Below are 19,321 nucleotides of genomic sequence, written 5' to 3'. Positions count from 1 at the left end.
AGCTCAGCCATAGCGAGAGATGAACTTGAGAAATATGCATATGCCATTTCTATCACATTGTTGGGAATCAGAGGTGGCAGGAACTTCAACGATATTTTCAGTAGTTTCTTTGGTTTAATGTTATATACTAATTCACAGCTGGTCAGGAAGTTTTTTTATCCTCAGGGAAAAAGCTGAGAAAAACAAAATTAAATTTAAAAACATTGACTTTTAAATATTTTAAATATGCTATATTTTTATGGGAAAAATAGCACTTTTTTTTACCTAAAATGGTAACAAAGCAGAAAAGTCTATTCTACAAGTTTTTAGGATCTGACAAAATTACTAGAAAAACAGGCTGGTGGAAAATTCTACCAATTACTTCTGAGCCTGTAGCTCAGAAAGTCCATAAACTTGAAGTCCATAAAATAGCTTAAGAATGTATACTGGGGGAGAAGCTCTGCTCTCATACTGACCCATAAACTACCAGACAGTGAGGTAGAAATCTACTAAACTGACCTTTGGTGTGCTCAAAATGGCAGTTCTTATGTTATAAATTTATGAATAAATAAGTTACATTTTTCTCACTTTAAAAAATATTCTCATTACTTTTTGTTCATATGCATAAATAACTTTACAGAACATATATAGAGGTTAGTGAGCTGGAGTCTACTCAAGCCAGTGGAAATATACTGTATTGAGTGGAGATGTAATAAGCCCTTAACAAACACAGACTGTCAAATTTTTAATGCATTAGTAAAAGAAATAAAAAAGATTTTAAAAAAAGTGCAACTGGACTATGAGATTATAAAAATTCCATTCAACTAAAACTGCACAACTTCAGATAGATGCCATGCAACCATGTCTGTTTGCATGACAGAAATAAAACATTACACAAAATTACAGAAAAGGACAATTCCTAAAAAAAGCTAAAATATTTATCTAAAGGGGAGCTATCTAAATTATAACCTCACTCACGTAAACAAATAGCAAAATATTAATATAAGTGGAACACTTTTGACATAAGTGTTACCTATTTTAAGCGTGTTGTACTTCATGCGAAAAAAAGGCTCCTTTGTGATGAACACACTAACTTTTTGCATAGTTTTCAGCCAGTCCCAATATTACACCCTCTCTGAAGAGAGATCTTCAGAAAGCATGTATCCCTACTGCACCAAGTTTCTTTTCATTTTCTCTCTCTTTTTTTTTCTTTTCATTTGTCTTGGCTTACACAGAGGTGTTGTTCCTATTGCAGAATCTTTTGATATTAGAGTACTATGAAAATGAAATCCATACTGAGTCTAGATGACTTTCAAAACAGGAAGAAAAAAATATTCACCTGTCTGTTTTCTTGGTGGTAAAATTATGTGCTAACTTTAAAGAACGGTTGCAGTCTGTTCTAAATGAAATTTAAAGAAAAGCTCTTTATACTATAGAGCACTGTCATGTTCTATAGTAGATACACCAACATAAAAATATGCATTTGTGATACAACCATGAAAACTTGGATATCAGAGTAATCACATCTTTTCCATAGGCTATTATTAATTTTGCATATTTGGGGTCATTTAGGGTTCTTTGCATCCGCCTCACTAAGCTGCATATGACACAGTCTCTAAAACCAGCAGTTGTTTACCATTTGCTGTGGATATGAATATATCCACAGATATTTTAATAATAAGTCAGTCTTGCCATCAAAGCATATTCTACATTTGAGTAAAAATGTTCACTTCATGAACATTTTAACAGGGTCATAGAATAATTCAGCTTGGAAGGGACCTCAGGGGTCTCTAGTCAAACCTGCCGCTCAAAGCAAGGTCACCTCTGAGGTCAGACTAGGTTGCTCAGGGCTCTGTCCTGCTGGGTCTTGAAAACCTCCAAGGACAGAGCCTGTGCAGCCTCTCTGGGCAACCTGTTCCACTGCTTGACTGTCCTTACAGTGAAAAGTGTCTCCTTATATCTAGCTTGAACCTCTCATGTTTCAACTCAAGCCCATCGTCTATTTTTCTCCCGTCATGTCCCACTGTGAAGAGCCTGGCTCTGTCTGCTCGATGATCCCCTGCATAGGTACTGGGGGCTTCTGTTACATCCCCCTGAAGCCATCCCTTCTCCAGGCTGAACAAGCCTGGTCCCTCAGTGTCTCCTCACAGGGAAAGTGTTCCAGCCCCGACCATCCTGGTGGCCCTCTCTGGGACTCATTGCAGTTTGTCAACATCTTACTTGTATAGAGTGGCCCAGAACTGGATGCAGTATTCTAGATGTGGTCTAATAGAGCATCACTGGGCCCTAAAACATGCTAATTGCATGGCTTTCTCCTTCATATATATTTTTTTAGAATCAGAGTTCTAATTTCATGCTAGTGTGCACCTAAAGAGTGCAGAAGAAAAGATTCTAGAAATGAAAATGCATTGAGCTCTCTGCAGTGTGGGAATCTATTCAAACTTTTCTTCCATTAGTCTTGTTTCATTCTTGTTAATATCATTGTCAAATTTCTCTAGTCAGGTAACTTAATTAGAAAGGAAAAGTTTTTCATTGCTAAGGCTAGATTTCAATTGGGAAGTATTCAAACGAAAAAAAAAAGTATGATTACTTATACATAGTCACATATATATCTGTAAAATGAACATGTACATTTGCTTTATATTTTACACAATGCATAAAATGAACATGTCAACATAGGCACAGTGCTTGGATGTGATGAGGCACTCAGCTTTCTATAAATATTACTCCATTTAGCTTGTATGTGTTGATACTTTACATACTTATACAAACAAGCTAGAAGAAAATTATTAAGTTTGAAAAGTCAAGTACTCAAACACTATCAATAAAAGGATTCTTCTATGACTTTAGTGGGACTCAGCCCTGGATGTGGATGCCAACATTTAGATGTCTAAAGGCAAGCATCTACATGTGAGCTAGGCATCTGAACATTCAATATACTCAACAGAAAAGTAATCAATACAGTCAACAGACTTTACAGAAGTACTCCACTCTCACAGAAGTAGACACTTAGAGCTAGTGCTGTAGTCACTGTGTTACTGGAAACAACCATATGGGCCTGGCAGATATGACATAGGACTGAGGTAGGACCCTTTCTGAAACAAAACAGAAAGTCATGTGGGAGTGCCTTAGGGCATCTAAAATGCTACTAGATGTCTGTACATGGACTACTAAATTGGAAGCCTTGCATATGAGAAGCTAGCCTCCACAGACTGCATTGACAACCCTTCTTTATAGTCAGTGAAGATCTGACTCCTGCCTCATATGTGAACACCCCAAATTTGGCTGTCTTACTCTTGACGTGCTCTCACTGCTAATTTTAGGTGTCCACAATCTGCAATGGAATCTCAGCCTTTGGGATCATTGGAATTGCTTTAATTTAATAGGTACTGTTTGAAATTCACTAGAGTACTTGGCCTGAATACCCAGCTCCAGAAGAAAGCAAGTGTGCCATAAACTCCTGCGTGAACCAGCCCTGTGTGATGCCCTGGATATCATAGGACATCTTAAAGTGCACTAGATACCTAGCCAACTAGAGTGAGCCTTGTAAGTCTCAACTTGAATGACATTAATTCTTAACAAAATGTTGGAAGTAAGCTCTTCAGTTTTATGATGATCTCATTCATTGCATAGGATAGGCCTGTTCTGGTGAAGAATCAGGACTACGAAGGGAAGGGCACTTCTCTGGAAAACCCTTCCTTCACTTGTGCCAGAAGCTCAGGGGTTTAGTAGAGGAAGGGTATTTCAGAAAGAGAAACCAGGGATCTTATGATTAGCGTAACGGAACGTTACCATAAAAAAATACATTTTTCCACTGATTTCACAGATAATACTGTACTAGGCAAGCCATTCACGCCATTGTTTTTTCAGCGGGGGAGTCACTGACTACATGTTCTTTATTTCAGAGATGCCTGAACATTGGAGCTTAATTTACAAAAACACTCTACAACCAAATCAGTGAAGCTCAAGAATTTTGAAAAAACAGATTGTAGGAGTCCCAAATTTAGTATCTAAATAGTAGTCTATCAGTCACTTCTTATTACACCTATACTTTACCTCCTATACATGTTTCAAAGATATATGACTTACTGTTTATGAAGAACTCAAAAGGTACAATGATAACATTCATGGAGAGGCTCACAGACAAAGTCCTAACAGTCTCTTTAAAAGACAGTTTGAATTAGCACCTTACTGAGGTAGCATAGTCTGTCTTGCTCGCTGAATTGGGTAAAGGACATGTAGAAATGTGCAACTTTTTATCATAATATAAACATGAGAGTTCAATTAAAGATGCACAGACAAGCTAGTTCTAGTTATTCCTTTGTTTCTGAGTTAATAATACACTTCTAGTGCATTTTTACATGCACATATACTGATTTTTTGTGTAACAAATCCCTAAATATAAATTCTGTGATTAGCTGTATTGATAAGTATAAGCAGCAGCATACAGAGAAATGTATCTAAAAGGTTTAAAATGTATAATGCATCATCTACACAGACTTATTTTATGGAAAAAAACTGAGAAAGCATACCAGGACTCCTGCCAACATGATACACACCATCAGATGTGAAGGAATTTCAGAGATCAATGCATGTGAAGCACTCCTTTGTTTTCATCATAGCCCTTTCCTGTGATACTTGGAAGAAACTTTTATCAAATCAAACAATATTCTAGGAGGTCATAAAAACGGTTGGATTTCACCAAAGTTATAAATAACCAGAAACCTAAGAAGCTGGTATGAATACTAGAAAAATCTAAACATCAGGAATTTATTACTTCAAAATATATTTATCTATATTTAAAGCAAAAAACCTGTACAGTATCTTGCAACCACTCGAACTACCAGGCACTCTTAAAAGTTTTTAAAAGACTGCTTTCAAGTTAAAAAAAAACAGAAGCACTAAAATTTAAAATGAGCTATTGTTACGATCTTCAAGTGACACTATAAAAAGGCTCAGTTTAGGATTACAGAACTAGTAGTTGTCATTGTAGGATTATATGACCATTTAGTTATCTACTGATAAGGATTTATTTTTCAAAGGGCTCATGTCCCCAAAACCAGCAGGCTCCTGGGTATGTGAAAGGTAAGACACCTGCACTTTCGGTGCATTTATGTACATGCAAAGAAAAAGCATCATCTCAGCAGACAATTCATACCTTAATCTGTTTGGGTTTCACACATAAACATCTATTACATGAATTACATAGCCTAATCCCTACAACCAGATCCAGCTTTTGCAGCAAGACTTAGTGCCTACTGACAAGTTATTGACTTTAGAGCTGAACGCTTGCACTTGTAGCATGACCAAGGGAGACACCAAAGCCCTTCGCAGGAAATCTGGGGAAGCAGGTATACGTGCTCCACACACTCAGAGGCTAAACATCCATATCGTCCACCAACCAGGCTAGATGGGCTGGGATTTCTTGCTGATGCCATGCCGCTGCTCAGAAAGGAATGCAAGAATCAACAGTGCCAGAAATACAGGGAACGCCAGTGCCATAGCGCAGGAAGGCACTTGGGAGGAAGAGACCTTAATTCTAACTGAATAACCAGATCATGTTTTTTGATCACCAACGCTGAAGTGCAAAATGACCCTTTCCTGCCATACAAATGCCCCAGGCACAAAATTAGGCTCTTGTTTGTTAGCTACCTCTCTGGCTCCACAGCTTCTGAATTTTTAATTGCAAAATAATACATCATACCTGGTAGGAAAAGTTTAGTAGCCAGGTTTTCCTTGTCTTGTTTGAGTGCTTGAATTGCAATCTCCTGTACAATATATCAATCAGCTCTACCTCCACCTTGCCCTCTGGCTGTGTTTTAAAAGAAACAAAAGAGCCAGTCCTTCTGATGAAGAGGAATGGCTTAGTTTGCAAATGTAGGAATGTACTGTAAGTGGCAAGTCCAAAATCACCCAAGCAATTATAGACCAGAAGAAAGTATTTAAGCATCTCGTAGAGAACCTCACTTAAGCACTTCAGAATTCAGAATATAGATAAGTTCCAAATACACTACAAATTAGGCCTGTGAAATAACCAGATCACAGAACAACTATCTTGTTCGAACAGCAATTCAGAGAAATATAGCTGAGTTTGAAGCATTGCATAAGAAGAAGTCATTCAGGCACATTTCAGGTACCCAGATGGGTTATTTTTGTGTGTGTGTTTTTTTTTCTTATGCAGCTTTAATTGTGTGAAGCCCTCGAGGATTACAATCACCATAAATATTTGCATAGATAAATAATTAAAACAAATAAATGTGAGTCAAACTGTCCTTTGGGAAAGCTCAGGCTCCAGAGGTGTCACTAGTGGTCTATTTCCTCATCAAAGCTTGACTAGACATTCCTAACAAAATCCATCACCCAGTTGCATGATGAATGAATACTGTACAGGCTGTGCTGCCCTAACAAATAACTGCATAAATTTACTCGAAACATTTAAATTCTGATCATAATCATCATCTTTTATATATGTAACCTTTTTTGCATTACTAATGACAACCACTACCGTGACAGAATTGGGATGTATATTGATATTTCGTTGTGTCCTAAGCAAGGGGAAATGATTTCCAGTCAGTATTGCCTTAATCTCTCCAAAAGAATTAAAAACAACTGTTGCCCCTGTTTATAAACTTAGGATAGGTATATCAGTACACATAAAAAAAAAAAGTAAAAAGCAGTGCATAATCAGAATTCAAATGTCTAATAAATACATTTGAAACAAATTCAAGCTTAAAATACCCTAATTTTAGATTACCTTGGATACTCTGTTTGCAACCTCTCTGCCTACAGTCAGCCCCTGAACAAAGGTCCGTGCAGCAATGAAAGCTCTAGTCACTTGAACCTTCAGCTTCCTCGGTACATCTCCAAATGGTTTCAGCTGGTCTGTGTACTTGCTTACACACTCCAAGTAGTCCTCAGTGAAATGATACTGGGGGTTTATGAGCTGGAACATCCGCTCCAGTAGTCGAGCCCAGAAATCATTTAGCATTTCCTCCAAGTTCACGTTGCCTCCTGTATAATATCGTTTCAGTTCCGCAAAGAGATCCTGGAACACTTCTGAGTTCTGCATGTACAGCATTCCATACGTCCGTACAAACATGTCATTTAGGGATTTTTCAGCATTCTCCAGAAGTTCTCGGAAAAATTCTGCAGAGAAAATAAGCAGGTGTTAATAAAGGGTTTTTTCAATTGCATTCCTATAGAACCATTAGTAAAATTTGATCTAATATCTTGTTGTCACTACACTTCACTAGTAAAATTCAATTATTTGAATAGGAAATAGCTTTATTTAGAGGTAAAGAAAAATAGTGTATATCCTGGATTCCCCAACAAGGCAGAAAAATATAACATCTATAATGCTAAACATTAAATATGCATTTAAAAGAACTTCATTGAAAATAGTTCCACTTCTTCACTTATTATTTGAACATAGCAATCCCAGCCACTTGCAAAATCCTCCACAGCTTGTGTACTAAATCTTGTATGCTAAATGTGAGGTCATTAATATGATGATATAACTGGAACTGCAGTGATGTCAGAATAGCTGGTCTTATAATGTAGAAGAATACCACAGAAACAAGTCTGATTGATTGATAACTTATTTTCAAATATTCTTGAAGAAAATTTGAAAGAGAGATGAATGCACATGTGCAGAATCGCCTTTAAAAATATTACTTGTCTAGGTAATACCAAGAAAATGCTAGCATTTTCAATAATTTGATATTATACTGAAGGACTGCACCAGAATCACCACCAGTTGTGTCATAGCCAGCCTGCTTATTTCCATTTGTGCAAGTCATTGGCATTGGAACAGTATACCTTATATTTCTTCAAATTCATGTCAAACTTAACTGCTTCTGTGCTTCTTATTTACTCAGGCCCAAATCATAACCTATTTTTAAGTTTTGGCATATGGACTTTATTCTTTTTGGAAACTGGGCCCATGGGATACCAACCACAGCAGAGATCTCTGAAATCTTTCTTAGGACAGTGGAAATGTGCCACTATCTCTTCTGTTAAGATCCTTTAACTGTCATATGACATTTAGGTTTTCCCTAGAAATTCACTGAACATGTACAGTCATTCTTTAAACATGTCTGATAAAGCAGGCAGAGCTCCCTCAGATTTTAGAAGGTAACATCTTGCTATAATGTCCACTTGTCATCAGGTCCCTCACTACAATCAACCTCCTTAAATCTCCTTTGGAAAAAGAGTTTGATGATTGCTGTGGCCTGTAAATGGGGCACTGCAGGCAGTAAGGCAGAGATGGCAATGCCATTAGCAGAGACACATACTTATTGCTATTAAATGAGTCACGCTGATGCAGAAGTCATCACACAGCCAACTCCAAGACACCGGATTCTAAATATATGGTCATTGCCCAAGGACGCAATTTTATATGCTAACTGCATGGACACCCTGACTTAAAATCATGGCTACTACTACAATGCGAATACCCTTACAACACGGAGCCATTACATGGCTATGGAGATTCCTGAAAATGGAGAACCATTGTAATGCTGAAGACAGGATGGGAATTAAGAATCCAAAAGAAAAAATAGTCACTAAATTTGAGGGCTTGCAGCTGTGATCAATGAAAAGCAGAGTACACTAAACTGTGTACCAGGCTGGAAGGAGTCAGCAGGAGTAGAGCCTTTCCTGTTTGGCAGGAATTGTGCAGAGCTGCCGCCTTTGATGTCATGGATAACTGCAAAGGGGTTATAATGACAATGCACACACACAACACTGAGAATATACTTAGTACATCAAAGCACTTATTAAAGGGAAAATATATTCTAATAAATGTATCAATGTCTAAACTGTCATTAAAACTACAGCTCTTCAGAGCGCATAAATTCAGTTTGGGAAATAATATGCTTTTGCCAAATAGATCATGTAGGAAAAAACAAAAAAACAAAAAACAAACACTTGTTCCTCTCCACCGGCAAGAAGAATAACTTGAGGTCCACAACATACAGTGTGCAGGGCTTTTCTGTTGTTTTTTCAAATTATCCATGCATTCTGACAAAGCAGTTTTAGAGGAAAACAAAACAGTTTTTCAACTCTAATTCTGACAGGGTGGGATCCTTGATGTCTGAATCATCCTGATTATTACTTTATACATTCAGCATTTCTTCTTCTAAGAAGTAACGTACACTGGCTGTATGGTTGAATACATCTGGCTCTGTATTCACAGAGTCTATAAGGCAAAAGGATGACAGATGACTTGTTTTAGGATTGAGGTCTGGCACTAGGACCCAGTGCAATTGAATGACAACTGTGAAAAGCAACCATAAAACTACTGAATCCAGGCGCCTCAGTTCTCTGACATGAGCTTCTGTGTATCAAAAGGTTGCTGTAAGCAAATCAAATGGTAGCTCCTCCCAATCTATAGCCACACTGGGAATCCCACTATTTATCTTAAAAGAGTATGCCATTGTATAAATCAGTCACAAAGAGAGTCGGCTGACAGCGCCTCTGGTCTGAGATTCTTAGCCTATTATTTCTTTATGTAGGGGTATTATTTAGCAATCTCATAGTCAGTCTGTTGGAAATCAGCCAAACTTGTTAGGCTGGAATAGTCATTTATTCTATGCTTGTACAGCATCTAGAACAATGTGTCCTGGGCTGGTTGCAATCTTTAAATATACTGCAATATAAACATTACCAGTAACTCCAAAAGCTTATATGTCATGTTAGCCCGAATATGACACCAGACATATGATAAGCTGTGGGAAAATTAGCATCTTCTGAATAGCAGTTAATTTTTAGTTTTCTCCTAGGTCTCTAGTCTTTGAAAGCTATTGCTTAGAGTAAGTTATTATGTCATTAAAAAGTTAGACCTCTATTCTTCTGCATGCTTTGATACAAAAGACAGTTACTTTAAGACAGTTAGCTATCTGCATCAGTAACCCTATGTAGGATTAGGTTAATAAAGCAGCAACAACTACAAAATTGGACAGCTGTTTCAGTTTCAAAGAGAAAAAGATCTCTCATGTTGTATTAATTAGTCAGAAAAAAATCTTAATGAAGTCCTGTTCAGCAAAATGAATGCTGCTGTGAAAGATCACTTGCTTTTTCGGTCAGGAAAACTACATACATCAAGAAGGTAGCCTGCTTTGCACTGCTCATATACAGAGACTGTGTCCTGGCGTAGTTGGGCACTTGTCCAGTCACATCAAGAGAAACTGTACTTCCTTCTGCAAAGGTTGAATTTTTCCATAGTCTTCATAGTAATTTAAAGACTTTATGTCCATTGCAAAGATGATATTTCATCCATTTGCAGGTACCTTTTGAAAAATAATGTAATATTTCAGCTCTAAGTAGAAGAATGAAAATGAGACAGATATTAGTCATGTTGCTTAATGTGCTTCTGGAAGGCACTCGAGTACTAGGGTGGGAGAGGAGAATCTATATGAGACAGAACTGTGCAGTGTTTTAAAATGTATATCTTGTGAAAAGTTTTGCAGCCAAAATAGGCTGTCTTGAGCAATGTTAACGCCGGAAATATTTTTTTGCAATTTTAAATGGTGATTCATTTGTATGACCGAATATGTCCTGGGTATGTCTTATGCTGCACACACATTTTTATATAGCTTTCATTTATTAGCCAGAGGGTCATCAGCAAGTCAGTTTAGTTGTGCTTATGAGATAGTTCAAAAGGATAGGGTCTAAGGCACACCGTGAGTTACAATACATATAACTGAAAAGAGGGAGAGAATACTACTATTTGAAACCATTACATGCTCAATATAGGCTTAAATGGTGTGTTCACAGTCAATGCATATCACTTCAGATAGTTTTCAAATTTTAAACATTAGTTGTAAATTTAGGACATCAGATTCATAATAGCAGGTCTCTGTAGATGAGGTCTGAATTGTTATTAAACATTTTGTCTATCATAAGACAACACATTTACATAGTGAAATGATATGTGTTGCTTAGAGGCTTTTAATGAATGGTAGGTATTGCTCTCAGATTAAAAACAGGGTCTTGTTAGCTCTCACACTACCTTCTCAACTGAACGCTGACTTTCTCACTCTACTTTAACATAGGTAGTCTAGTGTCACAATTTAATTCAACTTGAGAGCTAACCTAATTCCAAAGAGACAACTAGTTGTCACCACATGTCAGTGGCTCAGGACTGGGGATAAAATTACAGCATGACATGACGTAGTAACTGCTTTTGACACAATGTAATAACTACTGTCTAGAGACAATTATTAGGTAAACAAATTTGTATTATGTTCGAGCGGATGTTTTATGATCTTTCCCAGCCTGCTAAGTTCCCTTCGTTTTCTTTTCTGTCTGTAATTTAAGCAAAACCAACATTTGACTGTAAGGCAAAATACAAAGCTGGAAATAGTTGTCGTCTGATTCCCTAAAACAAACAGATATGCAAAGGCTTTAGGCCAAGAAAGACTAAAAGACTATTTCATTCATTTACCATATATTTTGTTCAGTTTTCTTTTTTAGTAGAACCTGAGGTGGTTGTATTTTGGTGCATCTAGTACATGTGACACGCAGTCTAACTGCTACCTGAGAGAATACAGCAGAGTTACACAAAGCTCTTCAGAGGTTCTGGACAGATATATACGTGGGATTTTTCATCAGCACTTATGGAAAACTCTGCTCAGGATAGCATACTGATTTCATCCTTCATTGACTGACACCACCCAAAACATGCATGCAGTTCTCCATTATAGCCTTGCCTTCCTGCTTGTGGGTGCTAATTTTCAAACAACTCTGGAGAGTAACATACGTAAATTCAAGTGATCTCCCATCTACTGTGAAGAGGTGCATACTCACCCTGTGTAGAATTTAGTGGAATTTAGGTGCCTAAATTCATTAGACATCTTCAAACTTCTCAGTCCTTATTATTAGGCTGATAATATGAAGGATATTAGAATTCATGTAAACTGACTACCTTTTGGGCAAAATCAAGTCACTAGGTACAGACACTCACATTCATGACGTATACATCAACGGCAGTCTTATCTTCTTTTTTTTTCCACAGCCCTTGGTTAGTTTATTTACTCATGAAGTAGTTCATGAAAAAATCCAGTTTCAGCAAACTCTTCATTTTTCAATAGGACTCTTTAAAATGCTTTTTTAAGAGACTCCACAATGGTATCAATTACTGGAAGTTGTGAAGTACTGTCTCATAGAAACTCAAGTGAAATTAATCCATGTGGAGTCTCTGTTTTTTCATTTACATATTCCACCTGTTCATTTTAGGTTTCCAGAGACTCTTTTCTAACAGTAACTAATCTTACAAAAAACCCCTAACACTCAATTTAACTTCCAATTGAAAAAATACCTGCTGTAAGGAGACTATTTACAGTAGATAAGATTTTTTTCTATTTTTGACATTATATTTGTATTTATATTCATCTGTGCACAAATTGTATGCATGAGGCCAGTCCATCAGTATTATTCTTTAGTGATTTTGAGTATCTAATTTCAACCTTCCCTTACAGCTTTGACCTTTAGAAAGACTCAACAGTCACAACTGGGAAAAAATTTCAGCTCCCATTAGGAATAACAGAGGCTATGGGCTGACAAGGTCTCTTAAAAATTTACCTTTTTTTAAGCTTATTTTGAATATATAAACATCACATTTAAATCTAAGAAAAATACGTAAGATAATTAAATAAATGTTCTATTACTAAAACTTTCAGAATAAGTGATTCAAATCCTCTACGATATGTCTTGGATAAAATCACCTATTAGTGAAATGATTTGTCTCTTAATAGATGTTGATAGCTTTCCAGGATGTCCTATACCTGTAAGTATTCTGAGATTATTATTTCTTTCAGATGTTATTAATCTTTTAGAAGTCAGTGAAGTCTCAGAGATTATGAGTGAAGATTAGGGTTTCTCTTCCCTCTTTAACTCCTCTACTTCTCAGACTACTGAGGCATTTCTCTGACTACTTTATTAGAGAAGGTAACTCACAGTGACCTCCTCCCTTCCCTCCCCATGCAAAGTGCATGACTTCTTCCCACAGCACAACCCTTTACTCAGTCTACTCCCTGCCAAGTGTCCACTGACACAGCTGGGAGCTCCAGCCAGGTGGTTGTGGGGAAGGAGAAAGACCCCAGGGACGGAGGAGATCACTATGACTCCATCCTCGCCCACAGACAATGCAAACAAGACCGCTCAGCCCTAAGAAGAAGGACAGTAGGAAGAGGAGGAAACCGAAACACATCTATCCTGGGCTGTGCTAGACAGGTCAGGTAAGATCCATGCAATATGGGATGTGGAAAAGAACTAGACTAGTATTTACAGCACCATTATAACATCAGATACCATTATCACAACATGAACCTACTCTGAAAAAGAATTTAAGACATTTATCTAACATTAATATACAGTGAAGATGTTGTACAAATGAACATTAATATGCCATTAAAGGGTCTGTCACCTATTCAAAGCTCATTACATATATCCCTAAAGGTCTATAAGACTATCCTGCAACAGTGAAGTCAATGAGAACATTCTCAACAACTTCAGAAGATGCAGGTGCAGGCTTTGAATGCTAAAATTATTGTCTTGTTTCTTCTCCACCAAAGTTAATTTATTAGTACTTTAACATCTAAAAAGGAGACTTCATCCTGCAACTGGTTCTATGCAGACAATCCTGCAATTAGGTGAAATACATCAATTTTTACTTGAAAATTATTAAATATACTTTTAGAAATCTTTACTACTCTATAAAATCTTAATTCATATTATGTTGCACTTGGTACTTTTATTTATAATGATGGTATATCCTCCATAATAAATATGGAACCTGAAATTCCCAAGATCCCCTCATAGAATTCATTGGACTTACAGTAATAGTCAAGAAAGAAAACACTAGGAATAAAAACAAAGCAATGAGATAGCTTTTCACATAATTTATATATACACTAATAACCGTCCCTGAAGCTTCTACTTTCATTATCAAGTGGAAAATCCCTAAGTGAAGTACTATTAAAACATAAGCAAAATGTTACACGGCATCAGAAGGCCACATTCTAGAATATTTATGAATGGACATTTAAATGCTTTCAGCAGTACTACTGTCATGAATATCTATGACCAAAGACAGACATGTAGCATTTCATGGATATCTGTGAATTTCGGAATGATGAATTTTACATCATATGTTCATAAAAATGCATAATGCCTCATGAAAAATTCAGGAGTCACCACATTTTCTTCTGAAAAGCATTTAAAGCTTTCATGAAAATGATATTAACAATATATAAGCTACAAGACTCACTGCAACAATTGTTTTAAAATATAGATCCTGTTCTGTTTTTCCCTATGCACCACTAGAGGCTATTAAATATCCACTTCAATAGTTAAGGAGATTTACCATCTAACATTTTGTATGAAAATCCTTTGCCATGCCTATAATCTACAACAGATCTTTTAGACTTACCAAAAGTTTGTGGTATCTTAATACTGGGAGGTGTAGGTGGACCAGAAGACATGGGGGAAAATAAATGATAATTCACGTTGATGAAAGCTAGATAAAACTGATTTAAGCCAGAATAACTTTTATACTCTGGATCTGAGGAAGAAGAAAAAGTAGGCACTTTTTTGACAAGCAGGCTGCAAACCAGGAGAGGTGTTTGCAATTGATAGAACTGCAGCGTTCAGAAGTCAGGCAATGTGCTGTTGGGAAGAAATGTAGCACCAAGTTGGATGCCTTGATGCCTATCCACTGAATAGACAGCATTAATTGACTAAGAGCAGGATTCATTAGTGTGGAAGGAGGCTCTAAATGGCCAGCAGAGAACACTGAAATGTTCTCTGTCTTTTACAATTAGGGGATTTACTGCCGCCTGACAACCACAACACTTTGGAATGGGGATTCAGAGGCAGAAATCTCAGTCTGGAATTAGGCATGTATGAGCACTGCGGAGGGCTTCATCTTTTCTTTTAAAATAGTGTCTTTATTGTATCTTCCTCCTGTTTTAAACATAATAGACTGCTGTGAAGAGCTGTCATTGAGGAAGGAGAAAACCTGGGCTTGGGCCCTATTTGGCTGAGGAGGCTGAAATTCATATTACAGCCACATGCTCTAGTGTCTCAGTTCACCAGCTAGAAGGGGGTATTTTCTGAAAGCAGCTACTGAATCGCATCTATTAGGGCAAAGTACCCAGTAGGAAGTGCAGTTCCTGCATGCCACTGAGGAAAGACAGGTATCCAACAGCTCAGGCTGAGGCACGTCATTACTTGCTTAAAATGAGAATTGCAGCTACTTTCAAGTCAGACTTGCAAGTGCAGAGAGTTAAGAAATACTTTCGCAGTTACATTTATTTTATGTAACTGCTGTAAATCTATTGTGGTTCTCCTTCCCATCTCATTTCACCTTTCTATCTCTTTGAAACAAGTTCATTTTAGTATTTATAAAAAAAAATCAGTATTCTACGTCAAAAAAACTTTAACATGTGAGACTTGCTACAGACCACATTGCAGTAACTGAAGAGACTTCTATTTGAACTAACCAATAGAAACCTGCTGTAAAAGCAGTTTAAAGTTTAGCTTCCTACTGAAATTATTATATACATAAAATCAATTTTGTATATAAGTCGTTAGTTCAAAAGGAAATGAAGTCATGTTAATGGTTTTTCCAGAGACCTCTGAATGCAAATAATAATTTCTGTTATGGTTTAACACTGCTGACAGAAAAGATAAAAATACCTCCAAGATAATTTACTTATTCTTGAGCATATCCCATTTCCCCATACCCACACTCAAAGGAACCCCATGTCCCCCTAAGACCAGGCAGTATTAAATCCAGGGTGGTTCCCTGGTTGTCTCTTAGCTTTTTGGTTACTGAGCTTTCCCAACAAATATCAGTACTATTTGCTACTGTAATACAGAGGTATCATTGAATTTCTTGCTTATAAATTGAGCTACACTGTCAAATTTCATTGTAGCAACCAACTTTATTTTCCTATTGTAACATCAAAAATATTTAACTTAAATATCAAGAAGTCAACGTCTGTTTTCAGTTTGTTATAGGAATTTTTTTCCTAAGGTAATAGAATGAATTTTATGAAAAAACAGTGGTCCTAGAGATCTAATGTGAGGAATCAGTGACTTAAAACAAGGTAATATATAAAATCATGGTGAACCTTAGGAATAACACAGTTAACTTCAAACAAGCTATAATTGTATAAAGAGATCTATGATGTTTGAAGAAAACAGTCTCACTTTTAAATCCTGGCTCTGCATTCACACTCTGGTGGAAAATTGTGAAGTCAATAATCTTTCCTACCTGGATGTTTCAAAGCTCAGGGGTTAGAAAACAAAGTTTGTAATTGAATAGCTTTAATGTCAACACAAATCTTCATCTGCAGACTCCAGTTCACTGGATTGGGCTGCTGCCTGACTGAGTTTTATCTGACCAACTATCTTGACAGCAATTTTTTTTTCCTTCCTAAAACTGTGTCTACGGGGAGAGTTTTCCAGTCATAAGGAAACTTAGAAGTTAGATATGATACAATGAACTGGAAAACTATCCTAGCAAGATTAGCATATATTTAGGGCTACATTAGATTTAAAACAGTATAATCTACTTTCTCTTCAATTGAACTACACAGGAGCGGCCTCAAAACTGCTAGGACAAATTTATTTCTTGTTCCCATTAATTAGCTGCTGTATTGCATGTGATGTTTCCATCTTAATGGATATGCGTCATGTAGTGATATCAAAGATTTTGTGCTTCTATGCTGTTCTGCTGATTAGGTGCTGAATCTTTTGGACGTGATGACAAAAACATTTCAGTGAACCCAGAAGCTGGGGATTCTCTAACCAAACAAACAGTAGCTTTGACTTCTCGCTGTGGTCCTGTGTTGAAGAGAAGTGGTGCAGTTAAATAGGAACTGGGAGACCTGAATCCTATTTCTGGATTTCTGTATGACTTTTTTTTGCACAGTAGTCACTTTGGATTTCCAGACCTCCAGGCCTGAGGTCATGTGTAATATTTTTAATATACATATAAGCAACAAGCATGAGTTTTATTGCTTGATATGATGTTTTTAGGGCTTCCACTACTGCGAGAGTCTAAAGTCTTCAACAGTATGGTGAGATAGGGAAGTAAAGGGTAAACTTACTATAAGAGATTATTTTAAGTTTTGGTCATCTTTATTTATGTTTTCCAAATGTATATATGCTTAGTCAACTGGGAGAATTATTCAACATATGGCACCATAAGGTAAAGATATCTCACTACAGCTAGCAGGGAGAGAGATTTCTTTGAAAAGGACACAAGAAAGAACACACCTTCTGGATTTAATTGAGACAACAGACTTCCTTGAATGAGAATCAAAATAATTGTTGAAAGACATTTGGACTCACACTAAAACACTGCTAACTTTTGAAAAATGCAAAAATTAGGTATGTTACATGGTAGGTGACACTAATTACACTGTTCCTTTTGCATAATAAGAAACATCATCAGTACATTATAATTTTATGTAGTCTAGATAGCCTTATACTTTAAGTGCCTCTACATTTACAAACCATATAATTAAAAATGTGTTCCCATTAGGTATTTTTAATATTAGAGTTTGGCACTAAATTATATTCCTCATTCAACCCAGAATCTAGGAAATATTCTCCACTTACACTGAAAAAGCATTATTTTATGAGTCACACGTTCCTCTCTTGTACAGAACACATGTTCACTCAGACCTGCCCATAATGTGTACATATAGTACATTTCAATTTCAATTTTTATGTTTAATGTCAAGCTAATTCCAATAGGTACTGTTCAGCCTAATACATACTTAGTCATGAAGCAGCTTAATTAATGTTACATACCTATGTATAGTTCATTTGTTAGTTCCTTATTACAGCAAAAATTAGTTAAGTAGCAGAAGAGGAACTGCAGAGGGTACTGAAAAGCATTTCTGTTGAGTACGAAGAACCAGTTGCTTTTGTCTCTGGAATCGAGATTTGAACTGAAATATTTCATAGCACCTTAGATTTTGTTGTTGTTGTTGCTACCTATTTTTTCTTTAAAATTGGCGTCTTCTATATATCTTTGCTGATTCTGAGAAGGCGCCATAAAAGCTTGTACAATCCACCAACAGGCTCTGATCTAGCCTGATATAGCTGAAAATCATGATTTCCTACATGCTGAGCATCAGTACAATCTATTGTAAAATGCAATTTATTCTGGCATTGTGTCTTACATTTTTTAAAAATTTTGTGACTAAGCTGGTGCTACTACCTAAGAGCTAAACTGGTTCCTACTTTGCACACAACCATTTCGGCTGTTATAAAATACGTCTGCCTCTGGAAAACCTCAGACCTACCCTCAATTTTTTCCTTTGTGATGTTATGAAGTTTGACAGCAAATAAAATTTTCAGTCTCATGTTATTTCGCTGCTGGTTGATACACTGCCATCAGCTCCGAAGGGCTGCTCGTTATCCTTCAAAGCCAAACGTGAGACCATAAATACATGGGCTGCTTTGGATGGATGGAAAAGCCAGAGGCACAAATCCAGACCCATCAGGAGGAACTAAAGGATTAGAAAAATATATATACATTTTAATCCTTTGAATTACTCCTATATTCTTGAAGCAATGAGTAGGGTTAGAGCTGATATTGCTACAGAACAATGAAAAATTTAATCATGACCCTGTTTGTAAAATTAGAAGCAAGGTCACCACTGTTAATAACTTAATCACATATATAATTCAGAGCATAATACAAAATTTAGAAAGTTCAGGCAAACAAGGACATAAAAAAAAAAGGATGCCTGTTCAGTAAAGCTTTTTTTCAAAGTGCCAGGTATGTTTTAAAAAGGACATAACATGAGAAATGATTTTTACCTGAGGTAGGAGAGGGAGAACTTGTGAATTAATAAAAATAGAACATTATTTTTTAACATCACAGAATCTGAATTCTTCACTTCTGTGTATGCATACAATTGTATCAGGTGGACATCAATCTGATCATGAGTGCTGGAGGTTTTTTTTCCCCCCCCCCTCATTTATTCCTTTAGTCTTAGCTTTTTCTTGATAAATAGACACAGGCAGTGACTGGCGTTTCAGCCGGGCAGGCAGCAGCCACTTGGGTCTGCTAATCTGCAACACGAAAAAAAAAAAAAGGATGAGCCTAAGATAACATTGCCTTACTTGGATTATTGTTAAAAGGTTTAAATCTTTGCTGACATTCTGGTCCTTTGATTTCTGCTATCCTGACCTGGAATATATGTGGTCTATATTGCGAACCTGCTTCCCTGAGTGTCTGTTTACCCAATCTTTCTTTGAACGGCTGATGGTAATGAATCTCCTTCCTCCAGCCCCAACTGCTGCATTCAGTTATCAT

General features: G+C 36.7%; 1 protein-coding gene across 2 annotated transcripts in view; it reads right to left on the bottom strand.

The window, feature by feature from the left end:
- Positions 1–19,321, bottom strand: part of GPC6 (glypican 6) — a 769,191-nt gene that overhangs the window by 327,668 nt on the left and 422,202 nt on the right. For both annotated transcript variants that reach the window (XM_067293321.1, XM_013951337.2), the window contains exon 3: positions 6,734–7,125. In XM_067293321.1, the coding sequence (XP_067149422.1) occupies positions 6,734–7,125 (392 nt within the window). The remainder of the gene's footprint in view (positions 1–6,733; positions 7,126–19,321) is intronic.

Source organism: Apteryx mantelli, chromosome 1 (genome assembly GCF_036417845.1).
Source record: "Apteryx mantelli isolate bAptMan1 chromosome 1, bAptMan1.hap1, whole genome shotgun sequence".
In the NCBI taxonomy this organism is placed as follows: Eukaryota; Metazoa; Chordata; class Aves; order Apterygiformes; family Apterygidae; genus Apteryx; species Apteryx mantelli.
This window is presented reverse-complemented; position numbering and strand designations above follow the sequence as displayed.